Source organism: Otolemur garnettii, unplaced genomic scaffold (genome assembly GCF_000181295.1).
Source record: "Otolemur garnettii isolate 467f Iridium unplaced genomic scaffold, OtoGar3 scaffold00001, whole genome shotgun sequence".
Classification (NCBI taxonomy): Eukaryota; Metazoa; Chordata; class Mammalia; order Primates; family Galagidae; genus Otolemur; species Otolemur garnettii.
In genome coordinates this window covers 36,452,261-36,470,770 of record NW_003852396.1, presented here as the reverse complement: position 1 = coordinate 36,470,770, position 18,510 = coordinate 36,452,261, and the positions used below count along the sequence as shown (strand labels likewise).

The 18,510-nt window shown below is 35.9% G+C and overlaps 1 protein-coding gene across 1 annotated transcript; it reads right to left on the bottom strand.

Moving 5' to 3' along the window:
* Nucleotides 1-1,658: 1,658 nt before the first annotated feature.
* LOC100952657 (olfactory receptor 481-like) lies at nt 1,659-2,612 on the bottom strand. Its single transcript, XM_003781490.1, has one exon. The coding sequence runs from the start codon at nt 2,610-2,612 to the stop codon at nt 1,659-1,661; it is 954 nt and encodes a 317-aa protein (XP_003781538.1).
* Between the last annotated feature and the right edge of the window lie 15,898 nt (nt 2,613-18,510).

The window sequence follows — 18,510 nt, the reverse complement described above, 5'->3', positions numbered from 1 at the left end:
GTGGTATATGTACACCATGGAATACTATGCAGCCTTAAGTCTCCTATGATGGAGACTTTACCTCCTTCATGTTTACATGGATGGACCTGGAAAATATTCTTCTTAGCAAAGTATCTCAAGAATGGAAGAAAAAGTATCCAATGTTCACCCCTACTATGAAACTAACTTATAGCTTTCATAGGGAAGCTAAAACCCAATTATAACCCAAGAATATGGTGAAAGAGGAGAGGGAGGTAGAGGGAGGGTGATTGGTGAGTTCACGCCTATGGTTCATCTTATAAGGGTATACATAAATCTTTCTAAATGTGTAATATAAATATCTTAACACAATAACTAAGAAAATAACATGAAGGCTATGTTAACCAGTTTGATAAAAATATTTCAAATTGTATATAAAAACAGCACACAGTACCCCATGGCTGTATCAATGTACACAGCTATGATTTAATAAAAGAAAAAAGGATCACAACTCAAAAAAAGTATACGAAAAAGTATACTATGAGAATAAAATTGGCAGAAGTCTTTAAAAGATGTTACATAAAAGAGGATATATAGATGGCTGATAAATTATTTATTAAAATGCTCAACATAAAAGGTATAGAGTGATGAGGTGAACACTGCCTGGTTTTTTCATTGTAGAAACTAGTATCTACCCCCTGAATTCTCTGGTGTCATCCTTTCCAATAACCATATATAAGTAATTTAATCCACCAGAGTGCTAGGACTTTTTTAAACTGGTACCTTCCATAGGTCATCTTTATATTCCTAACTGTTTGAAAAGAATTATGCCTTTACCAATTTATACATAGTACGCCATGAACATTGAATTGGGTACCTTAAAAATAAAGAAATGACAATAGTGGCAATGAACACCTAGAAAGATATCACAAAGAAGAGTGGCAGCTGTGCTCTGGGCTTGCATTATCCTGAGTGTATCAGTCAATAATTTTATGCCCTGGAAACACCAATTGACTTCCTGAAAGAAAGCTCCACTGTGTTCAACCTCCTTCTCATCATCATTCTCCAGGAGATTTCCCTACTACCCAAAGGCTTGTCAGGTAAGCCCTCAAAATTCCTTCTGTGTTATCTTGATTGAGTCTCCTAGTACCAAAATTGTGAAACAAATTATTTTTGTCTAGTTTAGATTAGATGGAAATAAAACTTTTCCAGGATGCCAGGGTCACTATTTCTAAAGATTATAATAATCCTGTACAAAAAAGACAAAGTCTTCCAGAGAAAGTGACTTAGGATATCAATACCATCACCAATTGCATTTCCATTGAATATATGATGCTTTCCAAGATGCTAATTATAAGATGACATTTCTAAAGAATATACTATTTAATGAATAAAAAAATACTCTGTAATCATAGATTCCCTAATAATGGGCATAAGAAAGTAAAAGTAGAACTGTATTCTCCCAGTATTCTAATCCTAAAATATACAAATTTAATTTGAGCCCAGTAGATTTTCATGAAAATGATATGTTTTGTGGCTCTATAAAATTATAAAGTGGGCAGCTATAATCAACATATAGGCGTTGTATATTTAGGATAATTTTTCACATAAAATAAGGCTAATGGACAACATAAACATTCATCATACACATTCCCAAAATTATTGTTTTACAAATAAAAGAATCTAGTCTAAATCTAGACTCACACTGGATTTCTTTTCAGTGAGGAATGTGCTCTTGCCATCAATTTCCTCATGGCCTCTTTCACCTCCTTGTTCCTCAGACTGTAGATCAAAGGGTTCAGCATGGGGATCACTACTGTGTAAAACACAGAAACTACTTTATTATGATCAGCTGAGTGGCTTGACTGTGGTATAGCATAGGCAAAAGTAACTGTCCCATAGAACAGAGTGACTGTAGTGAGGTGGGAGGTGCAGGTGGAGAAGGCCTTGTGTCTTCCCCCAGTAGAGCGCATGTTCAGGATCGAGTGGAGGATGTAGAGATATGACACAACTATGATAAACAGTGTGATCACAACGATTGACCCAGATGAGATGGCAGGAGATATTTCAGCAACATAAATATGGGTACAAGAAAGCTTCACGAGTGGCTGGAAGTCGCAGAAGAAATGGTCGATTCTATTTGGTCCACAGAAAGTTAAGCTCAATAAGCAGCCGGTAAATGATGAAGAATTTACACAACCACCCAGATAGGAAACAACCAATAAGATGATGCAGACCCTGTGAGACATGTGTGTGGAGTAGAGAAGTGGGGAGCAAATGGCCAAGTAGCGATCATAGGCCATGACAGCCAGCAGGAAGCCCTCAGTTGTCCCAAACACAGCATCAGAGCCAAGCTGGGCTATGCAGCCAGCAACAGGGATAGCTGTTCTCTCCCTTAGGAAACTCACAATCATGATAGGTGTGACCGATGTGGAATAACCAATGTCCACAAAGGCCAAATGACTGAGGAAGAGGTACATAGGGGTGTGAAGCTGAGGACTTGTTTGAATTAACATGATTATGCTAATGTTGCCCAATATGGTAACAATATAGATTCCTAGAAAGACCACAAAGAAGACTGAACAAAGAGTAGGATCCTCTGTTAACCCCAAAATAATGAATTCTGTCACCATTGTGGTGTTTCCAGTCTCCATCTTTCTTGGAATGGTGCCTATTGAAATAAAAAACAGTGAATATCAGAATAAATAATCTCATAATTAACATTATTTCAACATTTAGCTTATTAAAAATCCAAATGTAGATACCACTTTTGTCTAATGCTTACATATCACAAAATGTTTCTAAGTATCTTGCATTAAGCACGATTTGAGAACATTAATGTCCATTATCCTAAAGCCATAGATACATTATAAATATAATTTAATCATATTGAACAGATTAGATGATGTTGTACTGTCTGACAAAGATTAGTATCCATATATTAATCTGAAATAAAAAAATAAATTACAAGCAATTAGGTTACATTGTTTGCATTTGCTAGGTAAAATACAAGTTGTAGTTGAGGCCAGTGAAGTGTAGTTCACCCAGGAGTGTGCCATATACCCTTACATTGTGCCCATTAGGTGAGAGTTTACCAAATACCCTCCCTCCAACCCCCCCCATCAGAATTTAATTGTATTTTTTTCTTGTGTGGACATATAGTTTTTCATCTATCAGTTTCACATTAGTATTGAGTACATTAGATGATAGCTTTTCCATCCTTCTGATACTTTATTAAAGAGAATGTTCTCCAACTCCATTCAGGTTAATACAAAAGATATGAAATCTCCCTCTATTTATGGCTGAATAATATTCCAGGGTATACAGCTACCACATTTTATTTAACTATTTCTGAGTTGATGAGTACTGGGTTGTTTTCACATCTTGGTGATTGTGAATTGAGCTGCTATAAACATTCAGACGCAAACGTCCTTATGGTAAAAATGATTTTTTTTCTTCTGGATAGATACCTGGTAATGGTGGGATCAAATAAAGATACTTTTAGCTCTTTGAGGATTCTCTACACTTCTTCCCAAAAGGGCTATATTAGTTTGCGATCCCAACAGTGTACAAGTTCCCTTCTCTCCACACCCATGCCAGTATCTGCAGCTTTGAGACTTTGTGATGTGGGCCATTCTCACTGGAGTTAGGCGATATCTCAAGATGGTTTTGATTTGCATTTCTCTGATGATTGGAGACAATGAGCATTTTTTTCATGTTTGTTGGCCATTCATCCGTCTTCTTCAGAGACATTTTCATTCATGTTTCTTGTCCAGTGATAAATGGAGTTGTTTGTTCTTTTCTCGTTGGTTAGTTTGAGTTCTTTGCAAATTCTGGATATTAAGCCTTTATCAGATTTGTGACATGCAATTATCTTCAGCCATTCTGAAGATCATCTGTTTCCTTTAGTTGTTGTGCCCCCTTAGCTGTGAAGAACCTTTCTAATTTTATCATGTCCATTTATTTATTTTTAGTGTTGCTACAATTGCCAATGGGGTCTTCTTCATAAAATCTTTTCCCCTGGATGATATCATCAAGAATTTTCCCACACTTTCTGCTAGAGTTTTTATCATTTCATGTCTTAGAGTTAAATATTTTATCCAATATGAGTCAATTTTTGTAAGTGGTAAGAGATGAGGGTCCAGTTTCAGTCTTTCACATGTGGCTAACCAGTTCTCCCAGCACTATTAATTAAATATGGATTCTATTTTTAAGTGCATGCTTTTCTCTGGTTTATCAAAGTTCAGATGGCAATATGTAATTGTGTTCATCTCTAGATTCTCTATTCTATTTCATAGATCTATATCTCTATTTTTGTGCCAGTACCATGCTATTTTAATCACTATAGACTTGTAGTAAAAACTGAACTCTGGTAATGTGAAGCCTCCAAATTAGTTTTTATTTCTTAGAATGGCATTGGCTATTCAGGGTTTTTTCTGGTTCCATATGAAACCAAGTTCTATTATTTCAAGTTTTTCAAAAGTATGACATTGATGCTTTAATAGGGATTGCATTAAATGTATAGATCACTTTGGGAAGTATGGATATTTTAACAATATTAATTCTTCCCAGTCACAAGCATGGTAATTTTTTTCTTTGTTAAAGTGTTCTGATATTTCTTTTCTCAGTAGTTAGTAATTCCCTTTGTAGAGATCCTTCACAGCATTTGTTAGATATCTACCCCAGTATTTCATTTTCGTTGAAGCTACTGTGAAATGTATTGTGTCTTTGAGTTGATCTCAGCATGATCTTAAACTTAGAAGACCCCTGGAGCTCAGCCACAAGACTCCTGGAAGTGATCAAGAAGTACTGTAACATCTTGGGATATAAAATCAATGTTTACAAATCAGGAGCCTTCATATACACCATTAACAGTCAAGCTGAAAACAAGCTATTTTGAGAAGCAAAACAACTGAATGAGTGAAAGAGACATTAAGACATTAAGAAAATGGAACGAGAGAGTATATTTTCACATATAATATGAGTTTCACCAGAAAACAAATTAGAAAAAGGTGAGAGGCAGTTTTTAAAATAGATAATGGCTGACACAGTACAAACAAGTAGAGTTATGAAGCGATATCTTCCTATAGTAAAACTGAAACAATGCCAAATGCAAAGAAAAAACACTTGAGTTAGCTGATAATAATATATAATTACCTATGAAGTCATTAAAATTAGACAGCAAACTCTGCATCAACAATAGAAGCCACAACAAAATGGGATCACTTGGGGTTTTTTTTAGTAATAAGTTTGAGTTCTCTGTGGATTCTGGTTATTAGACCTTTGTCGGAAATATAACTTGCAAAAATCCTCTCCCATCCTGAGGGCTGTCTATTTGCTTTACTTAGTGTGTTCTTGACAGTGCAGAAGCTTGTTGATTTGATCAGATCCCAGTAATGTATTTTTTATGTTGCTCAATTGCCAGGGGTGTCCTCCTCATAAAGTACTCTCCCAGACCAATTTTTTCAAGCATTTCCCCTACATTCTCCCTAAGAATTTTTATTGTTTCATGTCTTAAGTTTAAGTCCTTCAATCAGCAAGAGTCAATTTTTTTTTAGAGGAGAAAGGTGTGGGTCTAGTTTCAGTTGATCCTGCAATTCCTCCTTTAGATCTATATCCAAAGGTCCAAAAATCATTTGGCAATAAAGATATTTGCACCAGATTGTTCACCGCAGCTCAATTCGTAATTGCCAAGTCATGGAAAAAGCCCACGTGCCCATATACCCATGAAAAGATTAATAAATTGTGGTATATATATATCATGGAATATTACACAGCATCAAAAAAGAATGAAGACTTTACCTCTTTTGTCTTTACATGGATGGAGGTGGAAAATATTCTTCTTAGTAAAGTGTCTCAGGAATGGAAAAAAAATTCCAATGTACTCAGTACTACTGTGAAGCCAATTTACAATCACTCACAATTGCATATGAAAAATGAAACACAATTATAGCCTAGGATGAAGGAGGGAGAGGGCAAGGGAGGAGGGTGGGTTAATAAAGGGAGGGTTAGTAGGGAGACCATACCTATGGACCATGTTGCAAGTACAAGTTGGATCTATCTGGTGTAGAACACAAATGTCTTAATCCTGTAATTGAGTGAATGAGGTGAAGGCTGTGTTGATTAATAGGATATAAGCACTCCACTTGTACAAATAATCAACACATTGAATCCCATAATGTCATAAATGTATTTATGGTCTACGTACAAATGACTTAATAAAAAAAATAGAAGCCAGAAGACACTGAAGTAATAAAAGTAATAAATTAAAAGTTAAAAGGCTAGAGAGAAAATAACAATCTCATAATGGCCAGCAAGACAAGCTAAGCAGAACTGCCATCATCTATACATTTGTCAATCTTTAACTCAGCATGAGGAGAATAGATGCAGAGAAAAAATTACAATGTTTACCAAAAATTGAACAGTACTAGAATTTCTAAATTAGTAAAGAAAGAAGGACAATGAACCAGAAGGAAGGTCTTTATATACAAGGAGTAGTGTGTAAATATATTGGCAAATATATGGATAAGTATAAACAAACATTGAGTGTATACAAATAACAATAATAATAAGTTATTAATTTGGGGAGTGGACAATGCCAAGTTAAACTTCTAGTTTCTGGTCTAGTGTGTAAGAAGCCTGGAAGTCACCACTTGATACTAACAAGTAAGAAGCTGGACACACTGAAAAAAATCAACAACTCTTCTTTAGCTCTGTCAGAAAAGTGAGGTTACAGGGCAAACCACTATCCCTAAAATTGGAGATACAGGAAGATTCATGAGCAGAAACCACTGCAGGAACCAGTACTGGAGTGGAAAAACCTGAAGTGAAACTGATGAATTGCTGGAGGCTTACTGGACAAGTCAGAGAAAAACTTCAGGGATGCCCGGTATAGGGGAGCCATCCCAGTTTGAGGAATTTTACCTCCACGCACTCTCCCAGGTCCTCAAAGTGAATACTGGAGAAAACCCCCTTAGGCTTCCAATAAGGGAAGGGAAAAAATAACTTCCTTTCCTTTTTCTTTTCCCTTTCGCTTTCCCTTCCCTTTCCTTTCCTTTCCTATTTGTTGCCCAGGCTAGAGTGCTGTGGCATTGGCCTAGCTCATAGCAACCTCACACTCCTCGGTCAAGCCAACTATTGCCTCAGCCTCTTGAGAGCTGGAACTACAGGCACCCACCACAATACCCAGCTAATTTTTCTATTTTTAGTAGAGATGAGGTCTGTTCTTGCTCAGGCTGGTCTGGTCCTTGTGAGCACAAGTAATCCTTCCATCCCAGAGTTCTAGGATTACAGGTGTGATCCTGTAATCCAGTTTTAAACATGCCTATTCTAAAATAACTATTTTTATATAGCCCAGAGAATTCAGTTCTTCTTACCAAGGCCTGCCCTCCAGAGAACTATTTTACCAGAGTCCAACCTGCTTGGTTTATATCAGAGACTAACCTACCCAGTGAAAGAGAAATACACAACTCCAGCCTTTTCCTGCCACCCTGTCTCATCCAGGGATGGGAGAACTGAGAAGCACTAGAGAAATTCACAGTCCAGGGGCACAGGCTCACCACACACTGAGACCTAACCATAGCTCTACAGAACACTTCACCACCCACACATCTTGCTCCTACATTACTAAGGCCTTTTTAGGGCAGTTACTTTATCCAGTTCATCAAGTATGATTAAAAAAAAATTACATGGCATACTATAAGGCATAAAACACAATTTGAAGAGACTAATCAAGCATCAGAACCAGAGTCATACACATATATGGCTGGCATACTGGAATTATCAGACTTGAAATGTAATGATCAGCCAGGGACATGTTCCACCATCCAGGGGCAAGATGCCAATAGATGGGGAGGTTGCACATGTGTGGGGAAGGGGGTACACGGGAACTTTTTGTACTTACTGCTCAATTTGCATGAACCTAAATGTGCTCTGAAAAAACTATTTATCACTTTTTTTTAATGATAAAATGAAAGTAATATGTAAAGGAGAAAGCGATTTGAAAGGATTAGTTTTCCACTGCTTGCACAACAAATTACTACAAACCTACCTAGCAGCCAAACAAATACTCATTTATAATTTCACAGTTCTCTTGGTCAGAAGTCTGGGTTGGCGCAGATGGTTCCTTTGCTCAGGTTCTCATAAGGTTGAAATCAAAGTGTCAGCCAGATAGGGCTCTTACCCAAGGCTCTCAGAAATAGTCCATTTCCGAGCTCATTAAGGTTGTTGGCAGAATCCAGTCTGTTATAGGGATAAGGAATCCATTTCCTTTCTGATTATCAGTTTATAAGGGCCAACGGTCACCTGTATGCCTAGTCACATGGTCCCTCCATTTTCAAACAACAATATATCAAGTCCTTATATTTCCTATCTCTCTGATTTCGTATCTGCTACCAGAAAAAGGGCTCTTCTCTTAAAGAGTTTGCCTGATTCGGTCAGGCTTATACAGATAATCTCCATGTTTTAAGGTCAACTGACTCAGGACTTCAATTACACGTACAAAATCTCTTCACAGCAGTATCTAGATTAGTGTTTGATTGAAAAATTAGGGGATAGGAATCTTGGGGGCCATATTTAGAATTCTGGCTGCCACAAAGTTAAAGAATTCTAAAATTCTTGTTTTGAGAGAAGCCTAAAGATATTTTGGAAATTCTATATAGAATGTTAAAAGTTTAGAGATATACTAGAGAATAGAAATTAAATAAATAATTTTTAAACTAGTATCAAAAATAAAAGGATTTTAAAAATTAATTTAATGCAATAGAAGCAAGAAATAGAAATCAAGGAAAATAGATACAAAGCAAATTAAAGGTTGGAAGCATTGGCTTACACCTGTAATCCTAACATTCTGGGAGGCCAAGCAGGATGATTGCTTGAGCTCAGGAGTTTGAGGTTGCTATTAGGGAGGCTGACACGATGCAATCTAGCCTGGGTACCAGAGTGAGATTCCATTTCCAAGAAAAAAAATGCAAATTCAGTAGAAAGAACAAAATAAAAAGTTCAGGGTGAAAATCCAACTAAATCAGCAATACAAGTAGTCTGTCAAAAGAAAACAGGTTCATGTGGGACTTAAAAGTAAATTTTTTTATATTCTTTTTTATGAGACAAAACAGAATTAACATAAAGACTCAGAAAGGTAGAAAGCAAAAAGATGCAGATGCAGTAGATCATACCTGAAATTCTAACAATTTGGCAGCTTTAGGTAGAAGGATCACTTGAGTCGAAGAGTTCAGCCTAAGCAATAGCAAGACCCCTCTCTAAAAAAAAAAAAAAAAAAAAAAAACAAGAGAAAAATTAGCCAGATTATTGTCCCTTCTACTCAGGAGGCTGAGGCAGGAGAATTACTTGAGCCAAGGAGTTTGAGGTTAAAGTAAGCTGTGATGGTGCCATTGCACTCATGCCCTGGTGACGAGGTGACAGAGAAAGCAAAAATCAGCAAAAAATCAGCAAAAAATCCTAACAAATATGAAAACTTCAGAAGTATCATCAAATATCAGAAGACTGCCATTTTGAGGGATAAACTATGTTATTGTTTTCTAACAGAAAAAATTGACCATGTGTAAGTCTCCTGAATGTCCAAATAGAATATTTACTACCTTTTGAAAGATCATAACATTTAAAATATCTCTTTACAAGATATACAAGTGAATAACTAGCAGAACTCTGTTCTTAGTCAACCTGACTATGACAAACATACTTTATGCATTGATGATTAATTCAGTGTGAATTAACTTGATGACAGAAAGCTAAATCTCTGATTTTATTATTTGGACCTAGGATTGTGTCAGGGGTTTAAAAAATACAAATCTGTTTTTATAAGAAAATATATACATAAAATACCCAAATGAATTAAAAAACAGTATATGAGTGCCAACCAGTATGATATGGGAGAGATGAAGTACTATGATGAAAATATAAATAAAATTATAGCACAAAGTTCTGGGAATAAATTTGAGGTCTGGCATTTATTATCCAGGTTGATCTTGAAAATGTTATATAATACTTTTGGACTCCATTTTACTTATTTTCAAAATTAATATACAGTAATAATAATATTTACCTTCCATGGCCACTGTGGTAAATGAAATGATTTATGTTAAAAGATCTAGCAATGAATGGCAATGAATGCATAATCTATAAATAAGAATCTATTTCAAACAAGCAGCTTTTAGCTTCTACTGCAAATGCAGAGGACATTTATATATCAAGAACAAAGAATGAATGTTACCTGAGATTCAAATGTAATAACAGACCCCAGGAATCATCTCTGTAGGGAAGAGCTCATTTATGTAGGATGGAGGACCATTTGGAATATAAGACCAAAAGTACTTCAAGACCAGACATGCTCAGATTTAACATCCTGTGACAAATTCAAAGGGAGAAAATCCAGGATGACTAAGATCATTAGGTGTGTTTATGTACTCACACACCATTATGTCGGCTGAGATATTCATTAAGATCTCAAGGGTTTCATTAATTCTCTTCATTATTTGTATATTACAACTGCATAGATCTAATTAGTTTTGAGACTCAATTTGGGCCAATGTAATTATGAACTATGGCTGTAATCACCCATGCCATTTCTGAGGAACATCTATGAGCAGATGTTCTTCAGCCTTGCCATGTGTGGCTTATAAGTACTTACACCTTAGAAAGTTGCACTGAAGAGCCATCAGGTTTTCTCAATATGAAGATGACCTAGATTTCAATTCAGCTTTGGCATTTCTCACTTTTACAAGGTCTGATAATTAAGTTCATGAACTCATCCTAGAAAAAGTGCTATGTATCTCATTGCTGAATATCACTATGGTCACCTTCAAAGTACTCCTCTTGGGAAGCTATCCACTGATGTCAGTGCCTAGCCTAGCTTTCAAAGCAGTTTTGGAACTCTTTTTCTGCAATGACCATCAGTGCTCTTGTCATATTACCCTTAATGTCCTGAATGTCATCAAAATATCTACCTTTCAATATTTCCTTTGAGTAAAGAAAAAAGTCACAGGGGGCAGATCAGGTGAGTAGAGAGGGTATTCCAGTACAGTTATTTCTTTATTGGCTAAAAACTCCCTCACAGACCATGCCATATGCGCTAGTACACTGTTGTAATGTGGAGCCATGAGTTGTTGTTCAGCGTTTTTAGTTAGGATTGTGCTGTTTCTCTATCAATGTTTACTTGGTCTGCTTTGGTTCTCAATCAGCTGACAATTTTGACAGAGAATTCAAAGAATTTTTGCCGTGTTTTCATCATTTCTACTTATTACTGGCCATTCTGACCTCTCTTCATCAGTGATGCTTTCTCTCCCTTCAGAAAAATGTTTAATCCATTTGGACACTGCTGTTCTCTTCATGAAATTATCCCTATAAACTTGGATTATCGTGCCCCTGATTTCACTTCTACTCTTGCCAAGTTTAATAAGAAATTTATGAATGTTTGTGTACACTTTAATTCAAGCTCTAACATTTCCATGAGGACACACAAAACACACAACAATATAATGAACGCCACTCAGCAAGACACACCACAAGTTGACAAGAATACAACTATGAAAAAATGATATACCAAGGCCATGAAACCTTACTGATTTGTTTGTATAGTGCTGCCAACATTCATGAACTTAATAGTCAGACCTTGCATAGTTTTTTCCTAAAACCTTGGACACTTAAACTAGACAGAGATCCAGTTACTGAAGATTCCTCTGTCTTTCCTCATCCCATGTTTATCCCAGTCCCAGTGCCCTCTTTCTAACAAGCCAAGGATCTCTTCTTTGTTTCTTATTTACAGGTAGCTTTGATATATGATGTTACTCTTTGTATTGTTCTGAAGTTGCTTGTTTTACTCAAAAATAGTGTTTCAATAATTCCATGTTATATTCATCAGCATCACACTCTGTACTAATGCATATTAATCAAAGTATTTAATTAGCATTTATTTTACTATACTCCTGCTAATGTTTCATTGTATCACTATTTCTCTTGGATATAATCCAAAAAGTGGAATTATTGGGTCAAAATGTTTGCACAATGTAAAGTCTAATGGATACTGCCAAATTGTCATTAAAGAAAACTAGGAGCACGATGTTTGATGCAAATAATCTAGTAGATGAAACTTTTTTGTTATTTATTGGACCTATCACTTTCTGAAAATCCCACATGATTGTAGGTTTTTCAGTTTCTCACATTACTATCAGAATTTGCTTTAACTATTTCAACATAGTATATAAAGTATATAAAGTATATAGTATAAAGTATATAAATTGTTAAGACTACCATAACTTTCTTGTGAATAACACCTTTTTGTTGTTGTTGTTGCAAACATTTAGGTGCTTTCATTCCTGGCTAACATGCAGTGACATAGACACTTCCACAATATTTATCAGATTGTACTTTGTTATTAATACATTTCAGGGATCTTTAAGAACTCTTTAAGAACTCTAACATCTTCATATTCTTTAACTCATCTGTACTCTTGAAAATCCTTAGGTATTAATTAAAATATTTATCTAGCCTTGTATATACAGAACACCTTTTATTTATAAAACCTTTAAAAATACTTCCCACCAGCAAGAATTACAAGTACACATTTCCTCACTCCTTAAACCATCTATTGTGATGTGTTATAATTTTGTTTTCTATTTACTATGCTTTTTTGGTGGTTTGTTGTTGTTATTGTTTTCATATCAATATTTGCTTTAGTAAATTGAATTAATTTTCCTTGTACTTCTTTTATTCTATGTATCATTTCTATTCTTCCAATAGTTGTAACTCCTAAAGTTACAGACTGTGGAACACCTCCAACTCTGTTGGTGTATCTTCCTGGGTAAAGCCACATATTTCATTTCCAATAAACCTTTATCAAATTATTTCTACATCAGCACCCTCAATTTCAGTCAACAATGCCAAAATGTTTACCATTAGTAATGTTCTCAGCCACCTCCAGTGTCCCAGAGGGAGGGACAGGATGTACTGTCAATCCATCACAAGAGCTGGATTCTGGGACCTGTCTGCTTCTCATTCCTCCTGAATGTTGCCAGCCTTGTCTCTTGGGTCCAAATATTTCCTCACATCTCCCTCGCAGAGGAAAACGCTGTTAACACTGATTCTTGTTTGGAATAAGTTAGAATGGGAAGGATAAATTAATATGTTTAATTTCTATTGGGGTACCCCAAACAATGCCTCCAAAGTTCTATCATCCTATAATTTTTTCAGTAGTTTTCTTCTAATAAGAACATTCGATTTTAGTTCTTTCCTTAATTAGATTTCATCTTCTTTTTTATCTCTCTAGGAATGTTTATAATTTGGGGTTACTAAAAGTACCTTTCCTATTTTTGGTTTTCTAGCACTGCTTTGAGTTTCTTAATTAAATATATCTTGCCTATCATGAATTTAGAACAGGAGCATGAGGCTATAATATGTTCTCAGGCTTCTAATCCAATCCCTAGGCATAAGTCATTATCATCTTTCTTTATAAACACTTGTTTATTCCCTGTTGCAACAAAAAGGAAATTAAGTTAATTTTCAAGTGTTGCAACACACTTGAAAATTAAAGATAGGTCAGTTCATATTGGTTAAGGGAACAATGCAACAAGAAGATATTTCAATTCTGAATGCTTATGTATCCAACTTAAATGTTCCCAGATTTATATAACACACCTTAATTGGTCCAAGCAATATGATATCCTATAACACCATAATCCTGGGGACTTTAACACTTCTCTGACAAAACTGTACAGATCCTCTAAACCAAAACTAAACAAACATACAAGGGACTTAAATGCAACCCTAGAACAATTGGGCTTAATAGGCATGCAGAACACTCCATCCCAAAGCTAAGGATATATGTTCTTCTCATCAGCCAATGGAACATATTCCAAAGTGGATCATATCCTAGGACACAAGTCAAACCTCAATAAAATTAAAAGAATTGAAATTATACCTTGTATCTTTTCAGACTACAAGGCAATAAAGGTTGAACTCAACTCCAACAAAAATTTTCATCCCCACACAAAAACATGAACACCAAACAACCTTATGCTGAATGACAGTTGGGTCAAGGAGGAGATAAAGGAGGAAATTATTAAATTCCTTGAACATAACAACAGAAAATTCATTCAGCATTCACATCAACCTTTCCTTGGTCACTGATCTCTCTAAAAACAAAAGACATTTCATCCCAACTCCTTTGATGGCTTTTATCAGAACACTGTAGAGCATAAAGTGTCCTTCTGAATTTGGTTTTTGAGTATTCTGTGGGCACTCTATATGCCAACTTTATTTCCTATTGTGATTAATCATAAGTATACAGATGATCAGCACTTTCCAAGTCTACTTATTTTCACTCTGTTTCTTTCATGTGGAGTAGCTTTCCCTTTTGAGTCAGTGGATTACAATTACATTGTAATTTCACAAAGACTCAACTAAGATTCAAGTTGTTGAGACAGGCTTTCTAAATCTTCATTGTTCCATTATATAATGGACCTCCTTAGAATGTTTAATATGTGCTAATCATTGCTCCAAACTTAATTTTTATATCAACCTTATGTCATATATATTTTTATATCTCCCATTCTATATATAAAGAAACTGAAGTACAGTTTCAGATTATTAAAGTCTATCCTACATTGTTCCCTAAGGAAACCTTCCCTAACTTCTACTCCTTTATTACTTTACTCCTTGAGAATATTTACTTCATGGTTCTGGAATTATAGAAAGTGACAAAACTAGATGGCTGACTGGTAGCAACCCTCATCAGAGGGCCCTGAGCAGAGGAAGAAAAACTGGATGGAATCAGACTCTACGAAGCAAAAGATGGGGAGCTGAGCCAAGAAAGAAGTTCTTGAAGCTATAACTCCAAGGAAGAGCATTCAAGAAAACAAAATACAGGTACAAAGCCTATTGACTAGAGGACTAGAGGATGGGAGACCCCTCCCCCAAGCAGGAGGCCTGCTGCAGGCTACCTATGAATGAGCAGGGAACAAAAGACTTCTCATTTCACCTTGCTGGAGAGAGCAGCTAAACTCCAGGTCTCTTTTTCTAGGGAGATCCCACTTATGATCCTAGACACCACCCTGTCAGGCATAAAATTGAACAGATATTTTTCCCCACAAGTCCAACTCCCAGTCCACCCTTTCCTCCTCGCCTGGTGGTCTGAAGTTCTGCCCCCTGCAGAGCACAGAGTGTTTGGTCTTGTCCTAAGAGATCAAGGGAGAAGGGACACTCACAGGGTGTGAAAAGAAAGGGACACTCACAGGGAGGAGTAGCAGTCCCCTGGTTATGACTATGCCCGGCCAGTAGTAGTGTTGACTGTCAGTTCAGGCTGTGTCTGGTGGGACGGTGTATAGAACCCCTAGCTCTGACGGCACCCACAGCAGGAGAGTGGTTGTCCCCAGTGGAATGAGTTTGGCAAATACTCAAAGAGGCAGACAAATTGAGAGCAAAAACTGATCATTCCCTGAGAGAGTTGTGGGATCACTCCAGAAGATCAAACATTCATCTTATAGGAATTCCAGAAAGAGAAGAGGATGGTCCTAAAGGTACTCCAAACTATATTGGAGGAGAATTTCCCAAACATTATAAAAGATACAGAACTTCAGATAGCAGATAGTTTCAGAACCCCAGCAAGATTCAATCCAAATAAAGCATCTCCTAGACACATTGTGATTAACTTTGCCAAAGTTAAGATGAAGGAGAAAATTCTGCAAGCAGCCAGACATAAGAAAGGCATCACCTACAAAGGGAGAAATATCAGAATAACTGCAGATCTCTCAGCTAAACATTTCAAGCCAGAAGAAGACAGTCATCAACCTTCAATCTCTTAAAACAAAGCAACTTCCAGCCCAGGATCTTCTATCCAGCTAAACTGAGTTTCATTTGTGATAGAGAAATCAATACTTTAACAACATAGACATGTTGAAGAATTTTGCCATAACTAAACCAGTTCTCCTGGATATTCTCAGACACATCCTCCACAATGACCAGTGCAACACTCTACCTCCAAAGTAAACTCACCAAGAAATTTTTTGAACACAATCCAACTTCCACAGTGGTGAAAGGATTAAAAATGTTCACTGGACATCCAAAAATCATGACACCCAAAACACAATAAGGCTAATCAATTCTCTCAATTAATGTGAACAGTTTAAATTGTTCTCTAAAGAGGCACAAGCTGGCTGACTGGATACATAAACTCAGACCATATATTTGCTGTATACAAGAATCTCACCTTACCTTAAAGGATAAAAATAGACTGGGGTGAAGGGATGGTCTTGTATAATACAGGCAGCAAATGGAAACCAGAAAAAAGCAAGGGTTGTGATTTTAATACCAGATACAATTGGCTTTAAATCAAGAAAGATAATGAAGGTCACTATATATTTGTCAAGGGAAATATCTGCATTAAGAGATTTCAATAATGAACATTTATGCACCCTACCAGAATGCTGCTCAATTCATAAAGCAGATCCTAATGGATATGAACAACTTGATATCTTCCTGCACTATAATAGTTGGAGATTTTAACACCTCTTTGACAGTTTTGGATAGATCCTCCATGAAGAAACTAAACAAAGAAATATTAGACTTAAACCTGACCCTAGAACAAATGGACTTTACAGACCTCTACAGAACATTTCACCCTAAAAAAACTGAATATACATTCTTCTCATCAGCCCACAGGTCATCCTCCAAAATAGACCATATCCTAGGATACAAGTCTAACCTCAGCAAATTTAAAAGTATAGAAATTATTCCTTCTATCTTCTCGGACAACCATGGAATAAAAGTTGAACTCAACAGCAATGGGAATCTCCATACTCAAACAAAGTCATGGAAGCTAAATAATCTTAGGCTAACTGATAGCTGGGTCAAAGATGAGATTAAGAAGGAAATCACCAAATTTTCGGAATTAAATGATAACAAAGATACAAATTACCAAAACCTGTGGGACATTGCAAAGGCAATCCTAAGAGGGAAATTTATAGCACTGGAAGCCTTCATCAAGAAAACAGAAAGAGAGGAAGCCAATAACTTATAGGATCATCTCAAGCAACTGGAAAAGGAAGAACATTCCAACCCCAAACCCAGCAGAAGAAAAAAGAAAACAGAATTAGGGCAGAATTAAATGAAATTGAAAACAAAAAGATTATTCAGAACATCAATGAAACAAAATGTTGGTTTTTTGAAAAAATTAAAATCAATAAACCTTTGGCCAACCTAACCAGAAATAGAAAAGTAAAATCTCTACTAAAATCAGAAATGATAAAGGAGAAATAATGACAGACACTTCCAAAATTCAAAAAATCCTCAATGATTACTACAAAAATCTCTATTCCCAGAAATATGAAAATTTGAAGGAAATGGACCAATACCTGAAGCACACCACTGTCCTAGACTCAACCAGAAAGAATTAGAAATCTTAAATAGACCTATATCAACCACTGAAATAGTATCATCAATACGAAATCTCCCTAAAAAGAAAAGTCCAGGACCAGATAGCTTCACATCCAAATTCTATCAAACATTTCAAGAGGAACTAGTATATTATATGTTTTCCAAAGCATAGAAAAAGAAGGAATACTTCCCAACACATTCTATGAAGCAAATATCACCCTGATGCCCAAACCAGGAAAGGATCCAACAAAGAAAGAAAATTATAGACCAATATCATTAATGAATATCGATACAAAAATATTCAATATGATCTTAGCAAACAGGATTCAACAACACAGCAAAAAAATTATACACCATGATCAAGTTGGTTTTATTCCAAGGTTACACAGTTGGTTCAACATATGCAAATCTATAAATATAATACATCACATCAATAAAATATAAAACAAAGACCATATGATTCTCTCAATTGACACAGAAAAAGCCTTTAATAATATCCAGCATCCTTTCATGATCAGAATTCTTAAGAAAATAGGCATAGAAGGGACATTTCTTAAACTGATAGAAGCCATTTACAGCAAACCCACAGCTAATTATCATATTGAATGGTGTAAAATTGAAAACATTTCCACTCAGATCAGGAACGAGGCAAGGATGCCCACTGTCTCCATTGCTATTTAACATAGTCATGGAAGTCTTAGCTATTGCAATCAGACAAGAGAAGGCAATAAAGGGTATCCATATAGGGTCAGAGGAGATCAAACTCACTCTTCACTGATGACATGATCCTATACTTGGAAAATCCCAGGGACTCAACTTCAAAAGTTTTAGAAGTGATCGAGGAATACAGCAGTGTCTCAGGATACAAAATCAATACTTACAAGTCAGTAGCTTTTATATACGCCAATAATAGTCAAGCTAAAAAAACAATCAAGGACTCTACTCCTTTTAAAATAGTCCAAAGCAGATGAAATATCTGGGAATTTACCTAACAAAGGATGTGAAAGATATCTATAAAGAGAACTATGAAACTCTGAGAAAAGAAATAGCTGAAGATGTTAACAAATGGAAAAACATACCATGCTCGTGGCTGGGAAGAATCAACATTCTTAAAATGTCCATACTGCCCAAAGCAATCTACAGATTTAATGCAATCCCCATTAAAGCACC

Coding starts and splice junctions, on each gene's coding strand:
- LOC100952657 (XM_003781490.1), bottom strand. CDS start 2,612: ATGGAGACTGGAAACACCACAATGGTGACAGAATTCATTATTTTGGGG.